General features: G+C 44.3%; 1 protein-coding gene across 1 annotated transcript in view; it reads right to left on the bottom strand.

Moving 5' to 3' along the window:
- Nucleotides 1-700: 700 nt before the first annotated feature.
- LOC311597535 (uncharacterized protein) overlaps nucleotides 701-22,903 on the bottom strand; it is a gene marked incomplete at its 3' end in the record, with an annotated part of 44,367 nt that continues 22,164 nt past the window's right edge. Inside the window, exon 4 of the mRNA XM_084781728.1 lies at nucleotides 701-841. Coding sequence (XP_084637854.1) covers nucleotides 701-841 — 141 coding nt within the window. The remainder of the gene's footprint in view (nucleotides 842-22,903) is intronic.

Below are 22,903 nucleotides of genomic sequence, written 5' to 3' on the forward strand. Positions count from 1 at the left end.
ATATTATTTTATTATTTCTCACAAGCCAGAGTCTGTCTCCAGGACAATGTGATAATACCTAGGGACAATTTGACAATGTTTATCTTTTTAGCCTAAGCAAACTTAGGTTCATTTTAAGAGAGAGAGAGGGAGGGAGGGAGGGAGATCCGTGAGAGATTTTGAGAGAAAATCCATTGTGGTAGCTATTTTACTTAGGATTGCTGTGAAGAGATGCCATGACCACAGTGACCTTTTATTTATTTATTTATTTATTTATTTATTTATTTATTTATACAGTATTCTGCCTGCATGTATGCCTGCTCGCCATAGGACCTTTGGAAGAGCAGGCGGTGCTCTTAACCTCTGAGCCATCTTTCCAGCCCCCACAGCAACCTTATGAAGGAAAACATTTAATTAGGGCTGATTTGCAGTTCCGAGGTCTAGTTTCTTATCATCCTCGTGGGAAGCATGGTGGAATGTAGGTAGCCACGGTGCTGAGGGAGCTGAGAGCTGTGCGTTGGGATCCACAGGCAGCAGGAAGAGAGTGACACTGGGCCAGGCTTGAGTATCTGAAACCTCAAAGCTTGCCCCAGTGATGCACTTCCTCCAACAAGGCCACACCTTCTAATTAGTGCCACTCCGTATGAGCCTATGGGTGCCACAGTGGTTGAGAAATGATACATGAAACTCATAAGAACATCAGATTGAGTCCTGAGACTAATCAGCAAGGGGTAGTAGGGCTTCCCAACAAGAAAACAGTACAAGCTTGGCAATCTTCTTGGCAGTGGCTGTCAGAGATGTGGTATGCAATGTGGCCATCACAGTGAGGTATTGAGTGAGGGCTCCAGTATATAACAGTGCTCTGAGGAACAAGACAAAAGCAAGATACAAGAGATAGGTATGTCCTAGTGTCATGAACTAGCAGTAACTGAAGGCTATCATCTGGGGGCGGGGTGAGGCAGGGCGAGGGGAGGGGCGAGGGGAGGGAGAGAGGGAGAGAGAGAAAGAGTGAGAAAGAGAGAGAGAGAGAGAGAGAGAGAGAGAGAGAGAGAGGCAGAGGCAGAGACGGAGATGGAGATGGAGATGGAGACAGAAAGAGAGATTGTCCCCCATACCAGGAAGCAGGAAGTGGGGTAGGCATTGTTAGGGACCAGAACTCACTGAAGAAAATTCCCCAGACTCAAGTAAACACAAACAACAAAGAGCATTTATTCTGCAGAGAATTCCAGCATGGTGGGGTCCTTCACTCATACAAAATGTGATAACCACGCGTTCAAGCTTGCAGGCTCTTTTATAGGCTTCTGGGGGAAGGATAATCCTATATTTGGCCACATGACTGGCTATGTGGCTCCAGCTGGGATTACCTGGTGCCAGCCAGTGCCTGTACGCAAATTCTGTCAGGGGACCCCTGATAATGTTGGATCCTCACAGCAGAAGCCCATGTCATGGCTAGACAGTGTCTATTGGAATAGCCCTCAAGGAAGTCCAAGGGAAAGAAATACCAAGTAGAGATGGCAGAGGTCTCAGTATCCAGGAGTGACCAAGAACACCCTTTTCTACACAAAATACAGTTCCTATGTCTGAGAACTCAGGAAATCCAGTTTAAATACAATCCCTACAAACCTATCAACCCCTGGTCCTGGAACTGGGTTTTGTCCATTTGTGACACTGAGAGTTGCACCTAAGTCTTCCTGCATACTAGGCTAGTACTCCACCCAGCAGTCTGTGTTTGAGGAAACCAGGTCTCACAAAGAGGTCTGGAATTTGTAGTCCTCTCACTTAGCTGAGATTACTGGACTTTATCACCACAGCCAACATTTTGTCTAGTTTGGGAGTTGCATTAAACAAGACAGTATTTATCACTTTTTTCTTCCATGTATAATTCCTTACCTTTCTAAATAAATATTCATCGGGAATTAAGTGCTACTGAACCATCCAGAAGCCATGTTGTAACTGCTCAGTGACCCATAGGCAGTGAACAGAACCTGGGAATGGGCACCAGGCACTGTGCCTGTTCTGACGTCATAGCTTAACAACACGTGTTGTTGATCCTGTCTGTCTCTAGCAACCCAACATGTCCTCTTTCCTTTCTCATTGGTGACTTTGGTTCAATAAACTGATGGTAACATTTAAAGAGCTAGTGTGGAGCCTACACACACACACACACACACACACACACACACACACACATCAATTTCGTCATGTAAAAGGGATTCTTATGCAATAAGGATTTTTCTTTTTTTCTGGGCATTTTATGAATGTATTTTCTGTCTGTCTAGCTATGATGCTCACCCAGATAATCTGGGTTTCTTTGTCTAGTTCACTCACAGATAGACCCCCAAACAGCACCTAGAATACGGAAGTTGTCGCTAAATATCTGTTAGGTGTTGGATGAATTGTTTCTCTTCCCCTCATTGGCGAGTGTAGCGGGGTTGGGGGTGGGGAGGGAAGGCAGTAGATTAGATTCTATGCCCTCACAGACTGGTGTCTGCCTCCCAGGCATCTCAAACCCAATATTTTCAAAATTAAATATATCTTCTCTCTCCAAAATTTAATGTCACTCTCCACATAGGGGCCCAAGCAATGAGTTAGCTATGGTCTGTGACTTTCCTTCTTTTACACCCCACAATTGGCCAGTCACCATGTGAAATGGTAACATTCTTGACTCTTTCTTCCCTAAATCTCCGCAATTAACTACTGATGTATCTGCTCACCTGTAGTGTGGTCAGTCCCATGTGGCTTATTTCCCATGTCAAAGCATTATCTGTAAAACGGTTTGCCTTAAATATCTACCAATGATGCTTACATAATCTTACACATCAAATCCAAACCCCTCAGTAAGGCATGAAAAGCTCTCAAATGCGTCTCTGCCTGTCTCTCCACCCCAAACTCTACCAGACCCCATTTTGCAGCAATATTTTGTCATAGATCTTCCTCTTAAGGCCCCTACCCTCCAATGCCCTCCCCACTTACGATCTATATTCCATCTGCAGTCACCTTTTCTGATGACATACCTCAGGGTACAGTTCTGCCATGCGCTCGCTGTCCCATTTTACTTTGTCTGACTTCCCAACCAGATTGTTGGCTTCATGAAAAAGAGGTCATTCTCAGAAGAAATAATAGTGAGTGACTCTCAAGTATTCAATAAGTATTCATTGAGTGAATGAAAGTTTAAAATGGAGGTCAAGGATGGATCTATGGGAGGAGGGTGGATTTCTCTCATTCTTTTGAGCCACCTACCATTTGTACCTTCCTCATATGGTACAAGAAGATCTCTCCTTTGGAGGTTCAGGAGACAACAGAGCCCAGATCAAGGATGCTGAAGAAAGATCTGGTTCAACATCCCATTCTTCCCCGTCTCTATGTCATTGTTTCTAACTAGAACTCCTAGGTAAGATGCTTGGCCCATCCCCAAGGCTGAATGAGATGCTGCCAGTTTAAGGCAGGTAGAATTGAGAACTTTTCCCTTTAAGCAAGTTTGTATTCCCGTGACAGCAACAACACAGACACTTGGATAATAGTCATCAGACCTAAGGATTCATTTGCAGTGTGTGCACTTGCAGCATCAATACAGCTATCTTCCTAGGCTGGTTCTACAGCCTAGATTGAGATGCTCTGTCCAGATATTAGCCCCAAACCTAATTCTCCAGCACCCTGATGATTCTGTGCCTGTTTCTTGTGACTGCAACATCTGACTGATATTCAGAATTCCAAATGTACAGCTTTTAACCAAGATATAGCACAGAGCAACCTAGGTAAATTTCCAGGGCCCTCAAAACCCGAATAGTCCCAAGTGGGACCATGTAGCCAGCTTGCTCAAGTGCCATCTGGCCTGGATTTTAGCTCTGTCCTTTCTCGAAGCAGGATGTAAGAATAGATCTGATTATCCCTTGGGGATTGAGTGTGACTTCCTTAAAAAAAAAAAAAAGTTCCCAAGTGTGTCATAGTCAAGGGCTGTGTGTTCTCTGCTATACTCTGAATTTAGCACCAAATGAGACAAATAGAAAAAGCCTAGGTCCAGCTAGGCTTCTGGGAAGGAGGAATCACTGAGGTAAAATGGCTGGGTTTGTAATCCAGGGAACAGTGCCACTAGGAAGAAACAAAAGCCCAAGCCTTGTTGTCTGCCAGTCTCTTAAAAGCTAGCTTATCAGAGGATGCTGAAGTTGAGTGATACTGAGAGATAGTGGCTGATGCAAAGGTCTTTCCCCGCCCATGGGACCAAACACATCGTTTGCTTAGCACCTCCTCAGACAACCCCATCTTCTGGTATTTCCATGTTGTCCTCATTCTCTTCTCAATCCCTTGGCCTGGGTCAACTCTACTCTGCAGATGAAAACTAGATGGTGACATCATCTATTTAGTAAAGCCACATACTTGGTCATGTCATTGTTTCCCTGGCCAAGTGAGCAGCAGAATGGCTTTGTGACAACAAATTCCACCTCCTACTCCTGGCAATGTGCTCCAGGGAAGTTTAAGTCAGTGGGATAGGAGATTCGCGCCTCTCACTGGCCTAGAATGCTCCAAGTAGGCTAGGCTGGCTGCCCAGAAAGCCCCGTGATCTGCCTATTTCTGCCTTTCCAGTGCTGGCATCATACACACATGCTTCCATGCCCAGCTTTCTAATATGGGTTCTGAGGAGTCAAACTCAGATCCTGTTCTCAAGCAAAGCACTTTATAGACTGAGCTAATTCCCCAGACTTGTTCACTCTTTGAGATAGAACATGATTGCAAAACTATGTGTTGGGGAGGGAATCACATGATCATGCATAAGACTAGCCACCTTGAACAGCCTGAGCGTGGGACATAATGGCCACACTAGGCACTCCAAAATATATACATGTAAATCACCCCAATAAAGAGAAAATGTAGAGAAAAGCCACATAGGGGAAAAAAACAGAAGGAAAAGCCATTGATAGCATCCCCAAGGTCTTTCTTGTCAAATTGGAACTGCTTTCTCTCTCTCTTTCTCTCTCACAAAAGAAAGCCTTCTGAATAATTCCTTCCCAGACAAGCACTCACAATAGACAAAACCAGTTCTCAGGACTTGGGACCTCTGTGGAAACTGAGAGCTTCAGCAAAACAGAAAGATGTGAAAATAGAATTCCCTTGAGGCCCATTTTAGAGTAGTTAGTGCCAATGTACCAGACATAAGAACATCTGGGCCCATGTAAAATACAAGCATGCAAAAGAGCAGCATGTCACTCTTTGCTCGTATTGCACCAGGAGAGATTGTGCAGTTGCAGGACCCAGAGCATCAGGGTCTCTGCAACACTTTGCTGGAGGGAACCCCACTCAAGAGGGTCCTCAGCATCCCTACCCTTGCCAGATTATGATCCTAGAACTTGAGACCCAGAAGTTCCCTTGGCCAAACCAACAGAGTTACACCTTTTTCCTCAGCGCTGTGCTCCTGATGGGCCACATACAGTGGTTTGTACGCTTGTTGGAAGGGAGTCCAAAGCATGGCTTTTTGGAGGTGAAACCTTCAGGCAGATGGGTACCTGAGTGTGTGCTAGAGGCCCCACAGGGTGTGATAGGCAGTTGAGGACGGCATGAGAAGGAGGCCTAGACTCGCTTCGTCATTCCTACTCCAGTTGTCTTGCCTCCAGCATTATCTCTATATCAACGCATCTGTGAAGGCCCTGGTCCCATGCGCTGCTGGCACGCACTAGGTAGTGAGAGGGAGGAAGAGGATACAGCACCAGCTGTGTGGGAGGGTCTTGCGCATGCGCGCCCTCTCTTCTGTAGTCATATCCCCAGAGAGAGACGGACTCCAATCCCAGAGCCCCCATCCCAGCCTCCAAACCAAACCCTCGGATGTGAACTTCTAAAGGAATTCCTTTAACTCTGAAAGCTAGGGGACATTCTTGGGAAACCATTCAGTGTTTGTATAATTTCTCCAATACAGTGCTCTGGTCCTGTGGCGAGTAGTTGACTGAACACACTCTAACGTCATAGCTGGTCCTCTCCACCCCTTTGGGGGGCTGAGCTGCCCAGGCTGGGAAGCACCACTGATGAGGAATGCCCATCGTTGCACAGTGCTCCAGACAGCAGAGCAAGGAAGTGACTTTGTATATGTGAGAAATCGTAGGGTATCCTCCGTCTGTTAGACCATGACCAGCTGCCTACAGAGTTGGTTCTGGGTATCAATGCCCGGGCCTAGGGCTCTTACAGCTGGAGAGGCAAGAGGACAAAAAGGAGCCATTCTTAGGGGAAGACTGTAAATCACCCTGAATGAATTCTAAGCCTGCCCTGACGACCTCCAAAGACAGTCAGGTGCTCAGCAGGCAGGGCTGGAGAGCTCTCCTCATGGCTGGAAGGACAAGGAGCTTGCAGAAAGAGTGAAGATCATCAGACAGAAGCTGGTCCCAGAGTCTCTTACTCTGAATTCCCAATGTTTTTGAAACTAGTTTCTTCCTGTGTGACTTGCTGTGTAAGGGAGGACTTTCCACTCCAGATGGGTTACATGCCCAGCCTGCAGCTCCCCCGCGACCCCATCATGGGCTTTTGTAGAGAGCCTGACCGCTGCTCTGCTCCGAGCAGCTGGATATTCATCTTTCCTGTTTTTATTGTAACGCGAGGGGGAAAAAACTTGACAAAGGGTTAGGGCCTCCTTCCTGTCTCAGCCAGCCAGCTTCAGAGCCTCATCCGCTGTCCTCCCTCCCTCCCTCAGCTTTTCAAAGGTGGCCCTCAAATTCATTTGGCTGGGAGGAGAAAAAAAAGGGGGGCCCTGGGAGGACCCAGCTTTATGCTCAGAAGTTCCTGCTGTGCTCTCATCCTGCAGAAAGGATAAACCAGAGCCCAGGATGGTGCTACATACCTGTAACTCTACCACTTACGAGGCCGAGGCAGGAGGATTGTGAGGTTTAGGCCAGCGTGGGCTATATAGCAAGACCTAACCTAAGTAAAACAAAACAAAATAACCAAAGCTAAGTGCAGACTAAAGTGTTAACTCTTCTCAGAACTTCAGACAAATGGAAACAGCATTTTTAGTAAGTATTGCTGGTGAATAACGTGAGTTCTGGTATAAGATATAACCAACCAGTGCTAATGGAAGTAAACTTGTACTGAGATCCATGTTATCCGGCATAAGCCGATACGTTTGGCAACATCTAGCATGTATGCTTGTGTGCACATGGGTATGTAGTGAATGCATGTGTATATATGTGCACACAGGTGTGCTCTCACATGTCGGCACATGCATCGATGTCAGAGGCTGACGTCAGGTGTCTTCTTCAGTGGCTCTCTACCTTAGCTTCTCAGACAGGTCTCTCACTGTGCACAGAGCATACCTGCTAGAATAGTAGGCCGCTGAGCTCCAGGAATCCCCCTGCCTCCAACTCCCAGAGCTGGGGATACTGACATACACTGCCATGTATGCCACGTATGTGGGTGCTGGGGATTTGAACTCAGGTCTTCATGCTTCTGCAACAAGCACTCCATCCACTGGGCAATCTTCCCAGTCCCACTCTCGCAATAAGTTGGTTTTGTTGTTTTGTTTTGTTTTTTGTTTGTTTGTTGTTGTTGTTGTTTAGCATACAAACAAATGGATTTAATTGTGACAGTTCCATACACGTTATGCGTTGCTCTCATTTGCCCCTCCCCCTTGCCTTTCACCACCATCCCATCACCTTTGCTGACCCCTTTCCTCCAAGTAGCTCCCCTTTCTGTTTTCAGGACATGTATATTCCATCATACTTTCTTCTTCTCCTCACTCTCCCTCTCTCTTTAGATCCTTTTATCCTTTCTCAGATTCTCCTTTCTATTGCAATGTCCAACATACACACACACACACACACACACACACTTATATACTTATATATGCTATGTATATATGTTCCCCACATATGAGAGACAATAGCCATGTAAATAGAATACTATATACCAAAAATGTTATGAATGGGAAAATTATAATTTTAGGAGCATTAGTACCCCGGAAGTACAAAGCTGACCTTGTAAGGCATCTAATCCAAAAGCTAGGTGTGTTATCATCATAGTGAGAAGGTAATAGTGCCAATGTATACACATAGAGACACATCAACATGTGCACACACAAATAGATGAATACACACATGCACGTATACACAGACTAATCTCCGTGCACACACACGTTGAAGGGAGTCAGCCTCTAAAAGCAATTGAACCCGTAACAAAACAGAAAGAGGCTTGGATGCCATCTTGGGGCCACTGTGAGAAACCACTGTAATATCCACCCTTAACACTGGGCTTTCTAACAGCCAAGTAGAAGTTGTATAATTTAATTTTTTAAATAATTACACAACAATCATACTTCATCTGGGTTGGAGTGTCTGAGATGCCAGGGAGTTTTTGCCAGGCGTCACAATTGCCCTGGGTCTGTAACCATGAGGCTACTTCGTTTTTCTTACAGCCATCATATCCTGAAAAACACACCAGCTTCCTCTCTTTTAAGGTTACTCAGTCAAAGATAATACTCAGGCCTGGGGAACATGAAAAGTATTTCTTAACACAGAGGCTTGGATTTGAGCCCTAGCTACGGTTTGATTCAGAGCCCGTTTGGTGACAGTTTAATGTAACTGACAACATTCTCACTGCCAAGGCAAGGGAAACCACGTATTTCAAAGGAAACCAACCGTCTGAGGCAAGTCAGCCAGTGTGTTTACCTTGTGGCTTGAGCTTCCCTAAGTTGTGTTTAACGCCGACTCATCTCTAAGCTCAAGCTCGATGCGATTCGGTGGGACTAGAGAAGTCCTTGAGGAGCACCGCATTGTCACAGTGGCGACAGCTCTGGGTTCAGTCTCAGAGAACCAGAAGTAACTGGCAGACCCTCCAAACAGATGCTTTGAGACAACAAGGCCCCAGCACCATCCTCAGCTTCAACCTCTCCCATCAGTTCCCTCGCGGAGGCTGCCTCTGGGAGCTGTCCTTTAAGCTCATTTCTCATCTGCTCCTCCCAGTGAACACTTGTTCACTCAGTTGCAATTCCCTAACACCACATTTACAACAGGAGGCACATTTTTTTAAGATGGGAGGAAACGCATTCAGGGTATGGAATTACCTTTTGTTTGTTTGTTTTGTTTTTGTTTGTTTGTTTGTTTTGGAATTACCTTTAAAAGACTCAGAATCACAGAACCAAATGGGACATTGCTACCTTGCAAACTTCCTGTCTATTGCCCCTGCCCCCAAGAATTTTCAGAAGAGTAAAACTGGCCTCTGAATGTTTAAGAAATGGCCTTGGGAGTCGTTTAGCAATTTGAGAATACAGCCCAGGTTTTCTGGGTACAAAATCCAAGACTCTTTTTCCTTTATCAAGTGCTTTGTAACCGTCTTGGGTGTCAACCTGGTCAGGGTATACTGCCATGGTTTTTAATCAAACTGTAATCTAGGCTAGTTAAGGAGGTGCTGTGTAAGGAGGGTAAAGTCTGCCATCACTTGACTTGAAGAAAGATTGCAATCAATAAAGTCAGTGGATGTCATCCGATCAATTAAAGGCCTTCAAAACATCCAGTGAGGTTCTGAAAGTAGACAAAAGCACTGTACATCCCGACAGCTGGGCCTGGGTACTGTCTAGGGAACAGAGCTGTAGAGTTTTTAAAAATTATTTATTTATTTTTACTTTATGTACATTGGTGTTTTGCCTGTATATATGTCTGTTAGAAGGTGTCAGATCCTGGAGTTACAGACAGTTGTGAGCTGCCATATAGATGCTGAGAATTGAACCCAGGTCTTCTGGAAACACAGTCAGTGCTCTTAATTGGTGAGCCATCTATCTCTCCAGCCCCCAGAACTGTAGATTTTGACCTTGTCAGTCCCGATGAATGTATGAGTCAACCTTTAAAATGTCTCTACCTCCTACCCTCTGTGATACACACACACACACACACACACACACACACACACACACACACACACACACACCTGTTCTGTTGGTTCTGTTTCTCGAGAGAATCCTGAGTTACAAATGATAAGCTATTAAAGAAACCAATGATATTTGGCCATTCAAGAGAATACGTGATATGGTCTTCGTAAACATTTGTTGGATAAAAGAACGCTTGAGTGGAAATCTTTCTGACTTGAGTCCTATCCAAGTAATGCCAGTTTTTACTGTGAAGCATGGCAATTAATTGTGTAAAGATGGCTCCTTGGAGCATATCCCCATCATACATGCCAGTCCCCACAACTGGTAGCAGTAAAGTAAGATGCTCGAGAGAAAAAGCCAGAGACCTAGCAATCATGTTCCTGAAAATAAGCCAGGAGTTCAAAGCCCCTTAGTGGGTCATTCAACAAGTAGTCTTTAAAACTTGCAAAAGGGGTTTGCATGGGACCTATAGAGGCACATGTTCAAGCAGGTCTGTTGGAGGTTGATCTGATGTATTTTGATGCTCATTACTGCTTGCTATCTCTGTGCCCCAAGATTGCTCTGTAACCTTGCCTAAAAACGTATTCCTATTTGGCCAATAAAAAGCCAACACACCTGAGCAAATGGATAGGCATGGCTATGGTTATCGGGCTTGTGGGAAAGAGATGGGAAGAGGAGGGGAGACAGGAGGAGGAAGAGAGAAGGAAGCCTGGTACCATGGGTTAGGTGGAGGAAGAAGCACATGGCCTGTGCGGATGGAAGATCCGAAGCAGATGGCATGGGGTTGAGGCAGGGTATGGGATACCTGCCCCAATATGGGATGTAGTTTAAGGGATTAGTATCTGCCCTGCCACAGGTTAACAAAGGCTATTTTAAATATAACAAGTGCCTTGTCTTGATTGATTACCAGCCGGTTAGAAAATACTGATGTAATAATAATTATAGGCCTGATAATAAACATCATCAGGCCATCCTGCTAAGTTAACCACAACACAGGTCTATCTAGACTATGCAAAAGAGAAGAAGAAAAGGATCTGCTATGATTGGACTGCCGCCACCAAAATTTATACTGCAGTTGAGGTATTAAAAGGTCAGGGCCCGGGGACGTGGCTCAATAGGTGAAGTGCTTGTGTCACAAGCATGAAGACTAGTGTGCCTGCCAGGTGGATCTGCTAGCTTGTCTGTGGTCCAGGCACTTGGAAGTTAAGTACGGAGGATTCCTGGAGCAACGTGGCTAGCTAGACCAGCTGAATCAGTGTTATGAAACCCTGTGTCAACATATGAGGTGGAGCTGGGCGTGGTGGCGCACACCTTTAATCCCACCACTCAGGAGGCAGAGGCAGGTGGATCTGTGAGTTCGAGGCCAGCCTGGTCTGCAAAGCGAGTCCAGGATAGCCAAGGTTACACACAGAAACTCTGTCTCAGAACCGCCCCCCCCAAAAAACCAAAACATATGAAGTAGAATGCAGGTGATGAGGATACTGCTGTTACACAGCTGTATCTACACACATGTGAAAAACATACGCACATGTGTTCAAACCACACATGCACAACAAAAAGAGAAATGGAATCAGGTAAGACCTTTGAGAAGTGGTTTAGTCATCAGGGCTCTGTGATCCATTTGCCTGTGGCTGCATATATTCGTGGCTTATTTTCTAATTGGGGCAGTTATAAAGGCCAATGTGGCACTTGTATGTTGTCTGCTCACCATGTGATAAACAGAAGCACCATATAAAGTCCCCATCAGCGAGCAGGGTGTCACCTATGTGTTTCTTTGGCCCCTAACTTTCAGTCTCTAGAACTACAGTAAATAAGCATAGTTCAAAATAAATTGTTCATGCCAAATACAAATAGCCAAAAACACCATGAATGTAACATTAATATAATTCCTGATTGTTTCATGGTTCTTCTTGCTGTATGTAATTTATTTTATATATTGTAATAATATAAATGTATATGATAAATAAAAATATTTTTAAAATAAGAAATAAATTGCTCAGCCTTAGATAGGAGTTTGCAGCAACTGAGTGTGGATTAGGGGAAAAGTCTTTCTAGAGTGGAAAGCTGGTTGTAGCAACTGGCTCGTGACTATTTCAAAAAAACTTGGATTTTGATACTAACCAAAATGAGAAGTAGAAGAAAAAAAGAAAGAAAGAAAGAGACAGCCTGGTGGCAGTGGCACACACCTTGAATCCCAGCACTCAGGAGGCAGAGGCAGGCGGATCTCTGAGTTTGAGGTCTGCCTGACCTACAGAGTGAGTTCCAGAACAGCCAGGACTACACAGAGAAACCCTGTTTCAGAAAAAAAAAGAAAAGGAAGGAAGGATGGAGGGAGGGATGGAGGGTGGAAGAGGAGAGAGAGAGAGAGAGAGAGAGAGAGAGAGAGAGAGAGAGAGAGAGAATAAGTGTAGTGTAGTAAGACACTAATGTACAATCAAACTAAAGTTCATGGAAAATTCACTGGGTAGGAAAGAAAAACAACAGTTTATAACCATATAAACACCTTTCACCCCGACTGTAAAGATAAGTGTGCAAAGCCATTGATTGCTTACTGCCTTTTATTGCAGTCATTCTTTGCCTGGCTGCTGGCCTAGCAACAGCTACTCAAAGACAAAACCAGCGCTTTGTTCTTCAGAGCGCGCTGGTGCCTAACAGGCCTACTCGGTGTATGGTCCTGTCAGAGTGCGCTGGTGTCTAACAGCCCTACTCGGTGAGTGGTCCTGGGGAGTAAACACAGACTTTTAAAACTTCAAAATTTGACTTGACACCAATTTTGGTTTGGTTTTTCAAGACATGATTTCTCTGTGTAGCCTTGGCAATCTTAGACTTGCTTTGTAGACCAGGCTAGCCTTCAACTCACAGAAATCCACCAGCCTCTGACTCCCTAGATGATGAGAAAGACATGTGCCACCATATCCAGCTGACACCAATTATTAAAAGCACAGAAGAAATAGCATGCTAATCATTTTATCTGAAATGATTTGAAATTTGCTGACTATTACCGACACCCTTTGGTATCTATAGGGAATGATTTTTTTATTTTTTATTTTTTTTATTTTTTGGTTTTGCAAGATAGGGTTTCTCTGTGTAGCCTTAGCTGTCCTGGACTCACTTTGTAGACCAGGCTGGCCTCGAACTCACAGAGATCTGCCTGCCTCTGCCTCCTGAGTGGTGGGATTAAAGGCGTGCGCCACCACACCTGGCCCTAGGGAATGAATTCTAAGATGACCCATAGATACCAAAATCTAAAGACATTCAAGTGTTTTATACAATGGACATAATATTTGCACATAATCTACCAATCCACCCATAAAGATGACCTCAAGTCACCTTTGGTTACTTATTACTGACCACAGTGTAAATGCTACATAGGCCCAGTGTGGTGGCACGTACCTGTAGTCTCAGCACTTTGAAAGTTGAGGCAGGAGGGTATCAAGTTTGAAGCCAGCCTGGATTACAGAGCCAAACTTTGTCTCAAAAAAAAAAGAGAGATGAAACTGAGGCAGGGGAGACAGAAAGGGTAGAGAAGGAGAATGAAAACAAAGAAACAAAGGAGGTGAAAAGAAGATGGAAAGAGAAAAAGAAGGAATAAAGAAAAAGAAAGCAAGTAACAGAAAAATAACAGAAAAGGAAAGGAAAGCTATATAAGTAGTTGCTTTAGCTGAACAGTGGTGGGGTACACCATTAATCCCAGCACTCAGGAGGCAAAGGCAGGGTTAGGTCAGCCTGGTCTACAAAGCAAGTTCAAGACAGCCAAGGCTACACAGAGAAACCCTGTAGCTCGAAAAACCAAAAATAAGTAAATAAATAGTTGCTTTATTTACTTTTTAGGGGATACCGACAAGAACAAACCTCTATACATGGTCAGAGTAGATACAAACATCATGGACGCCACTATACACTGAATGATCCTTGGCAGGCTGAATAATAGTCACAGAACTTGTGGGTTCTGAATGCTGAGTCCCAATCTCATAGCTTAGCCACAGTACAGAAGTCCTTGACTAGCCTTTAGCTTGAGAAAGTAGCCCATGGAAGTACAAGATTATGTATTTCAATCAGATTAGCTAAAACTATTTTATGGACATCACATTCTTTGAAAATCAGGGGGGGAAATCAAAATGTTGAAAGTCCCGAATTCTGAGAGAAAACAGTAAAACCACTCCTGGCATTGTCTGCATGTCCTTCAAATAGCTCAGGCCTTGCTAATGTGATCAGTATCAGGGCATGCTTCTTGACCTGCTAATAAAAAACAAAACAAAACAAAATGTGAGGAAAACACACAGCCCTTGTTTTCCTCTATTTCTGTTGTCAATATCTCACTCTTTGTATTACTAAGGTGTATTTTTCCTAGAATGCTTCAAGTCCTGTGTAAGTAGCAGTTCTTTCTGAAACAGCACTGGGATCACAAGCGCTGCTATTCTTATGAAGAGAAGACAAGGCATAGGAGGTTTGCTTGTATCAGGCAACCAACTGCCACGAAGTGGACAAGAAGCTGACTAGGAACTCTGGTGCCCCATACTTGACCACTTCCCCTTGGTGGGGAGGCCTGGTGGCACTCAGAGAAAGGGGAAGCAGGCTACCAGGATGAGACCTGACAGGCTGTGATCTTATGGTGGGGAAGGAGGACCCCTTCTGTCACAGACCTAGGGGAGGGGAATAAGGTGAAAGAGAGAGGGGGGCAGGAATAGGAAGATACAAGTAAGGGGATAACAATTGAGATGTAATCTGAATATATATATATATATTTTTTTTTTTTTTTTTTTTTTTTTTTAAAGAAGCTGACTATGGAGTTGAAAAGCACATTTTCTTCTGGCAGAGTTCGCTTAAAAATGAAAATTTCCTAGTCTTTCATCTTGAGCCTGGTTGACACATTTTATTCTTCCAGAGAAAACTGATCTTGACTTCTACCCCTTCTGCATGCTCTAAAATGATTACTATGACTTCCTAGAAAAATGAATAGATCACAAAGATGTTGGAAACACTAAACAAAGGCTAAATAATACATAAGAATGAGAAGAAGTTCTATATCATAAGGTCTGCCCCTTGATCTTTGGTTTCTTGGATGATTCAACTTTTTATGTATTAAAAAACATCATAAAATGGCTAGAGAGATGGCTCAGTGGTTCCAAGCATTAGCTACTCTTCCAGAGGACCTGGGCTGGGTTTGGTTTCTAACGCCCACATGGCAGCTAATAACTCCATTTAGCATCTCTGCAACTCCATTTCCTGGGAATCAAATGCCCTCTTCTGGCCTTCAAGAGCAATCCATATACATGGTGCACGGTTTGCTTTCTAGCACCAGCATGGCAGCTGACAACTCCATTTAACAACTCTGTAACTCCATTTCTTGGCAATCAAATGCCCTCTTCTGACCATCAAGAGCAACACATATACATAGTGCACAGGCAGGCAAAAGATTACTATGCATATACACAAAATAAAAATAAATTTGAAAAATTAAGGTACTGAGAGTGTGACTCAGTGGTAGAGTATTGGTCCAGTGTGTTTGAAGAGTAAGTTTGATGCCCAAGAACCATAAGACTAGAGTTTTGCATCCCCAGAACCCATGAAAATGGTGGGTAAGCATGACAAAACCCACTTATAACACTCGTGAGAGAGTCAGGGGACCTGCCCCAAGGAATAAGGTGCAGAGCAATCGGGAAGGACCTAGGGCTTCCAAATGCTCAGGCACACTTTCATGATGACACATGCAAGCACACATATACATATGCACATCACATGTGCATACACTTGAAACATAAGTAAAACAATACAATATTCATAAATATTTGCATTGTTTGGGGTCAAAAATAGAACTTCCTTGTAAAGTCAGTTTGTTATCTGCAAATTATGGCTGGTGGTGGTTGACATAAGAATGAACCCCCCATGGGCTCATGCGTTTGAATGGGCTTGGTCCACAGTTGGTGGTGCTGCTTGGGAAGGATTAAAAGGTGTGGCCTTGTGGGAGGAGGTATGTCACTGAGAACTGGCTTTGAGATTCCAAAAGCCCTACATCACTTCTAGTTAGCTCTGTCTCTGCCTTGTGCTTGTGGATCATATGTAAGCTCTCAACTACTGTTCCAGCACCACTCCTGCTAATGCCTCGCTTCCCACCATGATGGTCATGGACTTGCCCTCTGAAACCGTAAGCAAGCCTCCAATTAAATGCTTTCTTTTACAAGTTGCCTTGGTCATGGCGTCTCTTCACATCAATAGAAAAGTAATTAAGAGCGCCTAAATCTCAATTAACAATAAGTTAAAAGAGACTCAGATTCCTACCATTCTAGGGGAGTTGATGCATTTCCCCCGTGTAGTCATATATTTGTGTATGTAGACATGTACATGTGTTCAACCTTAGGGACACAACCTGCCTTTTTTTGAGTCAGGGTCTCTCACTGAGCCTGAAGCTTGGCAACTAGTTTAGACTGGATTGCCAGCAGCAAGCCACAGGCATCCCCCTGTCTCCACCTCCCCAAACCCTTGGATTTCAAGTGCATGACCATACTCAGCATTTTTTAGTGGGTCTTGGGGATTGAACTTAAGTCCTCTTGCTTGGATGGCGATCCCTTTACCAAATGAGCAATATCCTCAGCCCGAGGTTTGGAATTTTAATTTAGATGATCTGATTTTTCCCAAGCAGGCAGCATGTGAGGAGGAAATGCTCCTTATAACAGAGACTCAACTCACCCCCTGCGCTGCCGTTTCCCACTTAACTGAGCATGGTAGGCACATGCTGGGTTTCCAGACAGAGACTGTCCACACCTCCTCCCTCTTCCCTTCCTCCAGTTGCCTCCCCTTTCTAACCTCTCACTTGCCCCAGTGCAGAACAACAATACCAAGCGTGTCAAGCACATACTGGAAAAAGTGTGGTCAACGAGTTATGTTTTCTCTGGAAAGGAAGAACCGTGGGTGGAAAAGGAACAACAGCTCAGATCAGGTTAACAGAGACCTTCACTGGGAAAAAAAAAATCCTCTCCAGTTTCCCATGGTCGATACAGCACATTCGTTCAGCTGGCCCCTGTGCTTTCTGGAGTCTAAGATGTGTTCAAGTTTCCAGCATATTCAGCGAGGGCCATGGTGGACTGCAGACATTTTCAGCTGAAGCATGACTTCAGGTTATACAATCAAGATGACAGAAATTCTAACTAAACAGACGCAGATATTCTTGGGGGTGGGGGTGGGGTCTTGTCAATTAGAATCTCCCTTGATAGCTCTTTGGTTAGATGGTCAAGAATATTGCCTATAAAACACTGCGGCTTGGCACCTTTTATTTACTCTGTGAAAATTGGGGTTGGGGAAGCCAAGGATGTGGTTCAGTGGTAGACTGTTTGCCCAGCATGTATTCAGGCCTGTCTGTGTTCAGTCCCCACTGCCTCATAAACCTGGCATGGAAGCACAGACCTGGGAGCTCAGCACTCTCAAGGTGGAAGCCGGAAAGTCAGGAGTTCAACATCACCCTTGGCTAGGTAATGAGTTTAGGACCAGCAGGGGCTGTAAGACCCTGCCTTAAAAAAAAAATAAAGAATACAGGTGAGTCAGAAAGGGACATTAGATTCTCTCTGTATAGCTGGGTACAGGTACTGCTGGGACCTGGGCTGAGCTAGTCCTCTGTACCTCTCTGCCTCTGACATGCCAATCTGTGCTTGAATGGAAGTCATTTCTAACTGAATTTTAAAGCAGTGGTAACCTTGCTTGAAAGCAGTGCTTTCCATTTTTATTAAATTGTACACTTGTCTCTTATTTCTTACTTTGGAGTCTCTATTCCCTTCAGCTCTAAAGTGTCTGAGAGTTCTGCATGTTTGCTGTTCTCTGGAGTCTCTGATGGAAGATTTCCAAGAGCCAAAGCTGTACAATGTAAATTTCATGGTTTTTATGAGGACCATTCATTTTACTTCGTCCTCAGAGGAGCCAAAAGGCTGTTTCTCTCTCTCTCTCTCTCTCTCTCTCTCTCTCTCTCTCTCTCTCTCTCTCTCTCTCTCTCCCTCTCTCTCCCTCCCTCCCTCCCTCTCTCCCTCCCTCCCTCCCTCTTTTTCCTCAGTTGGAATGCAACTGAATATCTGGCTTGGAAAATTCCTGCCTGCATGCACAGGTACATCATGCACAACCCTGCACTCTGATTGGCACCTTTTGAAAGTAGAAACCTGGCATGAAGCCTTCCCAGTGCTTAAATGGAATGGGATGAGCCTTGTTCTGCCTCATTCAAGCATCCTCTGTGTTTGAGGATGTAAAAGATGGCTGTTTTGCTCAGGAGCATAAAATGGAACCAGACAACTTAAAGTGATAGCATAAGTCTGCAATTTGCTTTCAATTTAAAAAATGCCAAGAGGATTAGCATCTAGAATATATAAATAATCATAAAAATTAAGCTCCAAAACACAAACCATCCCATTGATAAATTGGCTAATGAGCTCAAGAGACAGTTTTCAAAAGAAGAAATACAGATGAAAAATAAGTGCTTGAAAAAGTGCTCAACACCCTTAACTGCCACAGAAATGCACGCTATAGCTGCTCTGAGCTTCCATCTCACCCCAGTCAGAATGGCTACCATCAAAACAAATGACAACATGGGCAAAGATGCAGAGGAAAGAGAGTGCCTTGCACGCTGTTGGTAGGAATGTAAGTGTGTGCAGCTACTGTGAAATCACTGTGCACATTCCTCAGAAAACTAACAACAAGACTGCCATATGATCCAGCTGTAATGTTCCTGATAGAATGTCTGAAAGGCACTGAGTCAACACAGCGCCCAGACATTCGCATGCGCATGTTTATTGCTGCACCGCATAGTCATAATAGCTAATAGAAGGAACCCGAGGAAATTTCCATCAGCAAGTGATGTATAATACACACAGTGGAATTTTATCAGTCATGAAATAGGGAAAAATCATGACATTTGAAGCAAAATGGATGGAACTGGAGATCATTATATTAACCAAAATAAGTAAGATTCACAAAGGCAAATGCCATATGTTTTCTCTCACATGCAGACTCTAGTTTTAAGTGTGCATGTGTGTGCATGTTATATGCGTGTGATCTTAAGGTAGAAAAGGGGGTGTGAGAGTAAAGGAGGAAGCCTTAAAGGAGGGAAGAGAGAAGAAAAAGAAGCAAGGACCACTGTACTAGTGGACGCATGGTGCCTGTGCTTGGCTGCCCAAGCCAGTCAGCATTCTAGGATGGAGTGGGAAGGGGGTTATAAGCTCATCCCTAACGGAGGAGCGGTGGGCAACTCATAGTTTGTGGAAAAAAGAAAGTTGGTTTTTTTTAAGGGTATGGCTCCTTGGAAGTGCCCTATGCCCCATGCCCCATGCCCCATGCCCCATGCCCCATGTCCCATACCCCACATTCAGAAGTACATGACCAAGACAAATTGGAGTTATTAAATTTTCATAAAAGAAAACATTAAGTTAGGAAGAAATGAAACGGATCTCAGAGTTGGAGGAAGACTCGGGGAGGAGTATAATCAAAACGCACTGTATGGAAGTCTATAATAAAATAGTTATTTAAATAAATAAGAGGAAGAAATAAAAACAGAGCAATGAAATACATGTAACGTGAAATCAGAAGAGGATATGATTTGGGAGAAAGAAAGAGACCATCACAAGTGATATGAGAAGAGCTGGGGAAGAAAGGTGAATGAGAGAGCAACATGGCATATATGGATATTAAAAGTGCCATCACAAAACCTATGACTCAGCTTATCAACTGGACATTTATTCAAGGTTATGACAAATCATCTGATCAGGCAGGAAACGCCCCTAACAGGGCACTTGCTTTTTTAGCTAGCTTAAGGTTCTGCTGTATTCAAACTTTAGGCCCATTAGAAAAAGATGGAGATAGCATTCTTTTTTAAATTTTTTATTAATTTATTCTTGTTACATCTCAATAGTTATCCCATCCCTTGTATCCTCCCATTCCTCCCTCCCTCCCATTTTCCCCTTATTCCCCTCCCCTATGACTGTTCCTGTAGGGGACCTCCTCCCCCCGTATATGCTCACAGGGTATCAAGTCTCTTCTTGGTAACCTGCTATCCTTCCTCTGAGTGCCACCAGGTCTCCCCCCTCCAGGGGACATGTTCAAATATGAGGCACCAGAGTTTGTGTGAAAGTCATACCCCACTCTCCACTCAATTGTGGAGAATGTTCTGTCCCTTGGCTAGATCTGGGTAGGGGTTTAAAGTTTACTGCCTGTATTGTCCTTGGTTGGTGCCTTAGTTTGAGCGGGACTCCTGGGCCCAAATCTGCCTATCATAATGTTCTACTTGTACATTTCTAGGATCCTCTGGATCCTTCTACTTTGCTATTCTCCCATGCTTCTCTCATCTAGAGTCCCAGTAGGATGTCCTCCCCTCTGTCCCAGTTTCCTGGTAAGTGAAGGCTTTCATGGGACATGCCCCTTGGGTGAGTATATACCAGTTGAGTCTTTCTGCTTCTGGGTTAACTCACTCATTATGATCATTTCTAGCTCAATCCATTTGTCCACAAATTTTGGGGATTCCTTGTTTTTAATAGCTGAGTAGTATTCCATAGTGTATATGAACCACAGTTTCTTTATCCATTCTTTACTGAGGGACACTTAGGCTGTTTCCATGTTCTGGCTATTATGAAAAAGGCTGCTATGAACATGGTTGAGCAAATTTTCTTGTTGTGTGCTGGAGCATCTTCTGGGTATATTCCAAGGAGTGGAATGACATAGCATTCTAAAAAGAATGCAAGGAAAACAAGAGAGAGAGAGAGAGAGAGAGAGAGAGAGAGAGAGAGAGAAACAGAGACACAGAGAGAGAGAGAGACAGAGACAGAGAGAGACAGAGAGACAGAAAGACAGAAAGACAGAGAGACAGAGAGACAGAGAGGGAATGTAGCCTAGCAGAGTTTCTGCCATGCTGCTGCTGCTGCTGCTGCTGCTGCTGCTGCTGAGATAAAAGACTCTGACCAAAAGCAGGAGGAAAAGATGTATTTCACCGGACACCTCCATGTACCGACTCATCACTGAGGAGATTCAGGGGAAGAGCTCAAGGCAGGAACCTGAAGACAGAAGCCGAAGTGTAGACCATGGGGAAACACACTCAGTGGCTTGTTTCTTAGCTCGCATTCAGCTATTGTTTGCATACAGCCCAGGCCCACCTGCTCGGGGACTGCACTGCCCAGAGTAGGCTGAGACCTCCTTCTTCAGTTAGCAGAAAGAGAATACTCAGCAGGCATGCCCATGTGCTGATCTTTACTTGTAAGTGTATGTGTTTCTGCACATGTGGTTACATGCATGTATGCAGGTGTGCACACATGTGTGAAAGCATGTATATGGAAGTCACCTTCTGTGTCATTCTAAGGTATCTAACTTTGATTTTTCAGACATGGTCTCTCACTAGCCTGGAATTTGATGACTACACTAGGCTGCCTGAGCAACGAGCCCCAGGGACCCATCTGTCCCTCCCCATCACTGGGATTATGAGTGTGCACCACCATGCCTGGGGACCAAACTCAACTCCTCATATGTATGCAGCCAGCACTTTGCCATCTCAGGTATTTCTTTCCCCAGTCTCTACTTGTAATTTTTAATGGTCAGAACATATGGCTGGGTCTGTCCAACTCTGACAGTTAATTCTCAAAGTCAATGACTAGACGGGCATTCTAACTTGCACATTTGGCTCTTCAAAAACTTGTATCAAGACTGTGTTTCAGATAAAGATGATGAAGGAAGAAAGCTGTCTCAAAGGCAGGCTCTGTACCCTGAAAAACAGTGACTGTGTGCATCTCTCCATTTTTACTCAGGCACTGTGAGACCAAAGGGATAGCTGCAAAACCAGCGTGTTCCCAAATACAACGGTCATGCTAAGGTGGACATTGTTGCCCTGCATTTTCACATAGTTGACTTTTTAAAGTTACAATACACCCAGGCATGATTTCCCTAGCCACGATTACTCCCTCTTCCTGGTTACCCTCACGTAGAGCAAGAACTACCTAAAAGCGTTGCAATATAAAGACTTTCTCAGGAGAGAAAAATGCACTAAAGCCCTTGGGCACATGCGGCCTTTCTCTTCTTACTCTACAGCAGAATAAAGCATTACCACCCGCCTAGGAAGGGTACAGGGTGGGGGGAGGCCCTCCCTCCCCCTCAATCTTCTACTACCCCTCCACCTCCCACCCACCCACCCCCCATCTTCTCAAGACCCCTCCTGAGTTTTCAAGGCATCCAGAGCTGAAGCCTTCTCATGCTCGGCTGGTACTGTGGCCTTCTACACCTGTCTCTCCCACTAGAATGCAAACAGCTTGGGGGTGGTGGGTAGGCATTCACCTGCAGTTCTCAGGGCCAGAATTGTCTTCACACAGAGGAAAAGCACAGCAACTTCCCATGAGAGCAACAAACAGAAGCATTTCTGTGCCCTATGACATGCTCCACCTGGTAGACAGGCCACTACTAAGGGAAACAGTATGATTCCCAAAGGTACCCAAAACTACAAAAAAAAAAAAAAAAAAGCTGAAACCAAGTAGAGTGGTGCATGCCTTTAATTCTAGCACTTGGGAGGCAGAGGCAGGGAGATGTCCATGAGTTCTATGTGGTGAGTTCTAGGCCAGCCAGAGCTACATTGTGAAACTCTAGATAGATAGATAGATAGATAGATAGATAGATAGATAGATAGATAGATAGATGATACATACATACATAGATGGAAGACTATCTGACATCATTTATGGTTTTCAGATAACTTTTTAAATTAAAAAAATGATTCATGTCTGTGTGTTTGTGTGTGTGAGGTAGGGGATGAACTCACGGTGACAACCTTGTGTGACAAGTGCCCTTACTGCTCAGCCATCTCTCTAGCCTGCCACCACTTTCTCAGTATGGATACATATGCCTTTCTTTGCCCCAAATAAAACCCTTTCATTTCTTAGTTTATGAGTTCACTACTCCTAGCTCTTCCTCTCAGACCAGATGGTGTTTCAGATTTAAATGACCCTCCTTCCCCTCTGATGACCAGGGTAACAAAAGACGGCTGAGGAGTATCAGTCCTCATTTCATAGTGTCGTATTCTGAAGCTGAGCTTGAAGAAAGAAATGCAAGGATTATTTGTGGTCGCTGCCAAAGCAGCTTCTAGGA

Source organism: Acomys minous, assembly GCF_964271855.1.
Source record: "Acomys minous genome assembly, chromosome: 5".
NCBI classification, from domain to species: domain Eukaryota; kingdom Metazoa; phylum Chordata; class Mammalia; order Rodentia; family Muridae; genus Acomys; species Acomys minous.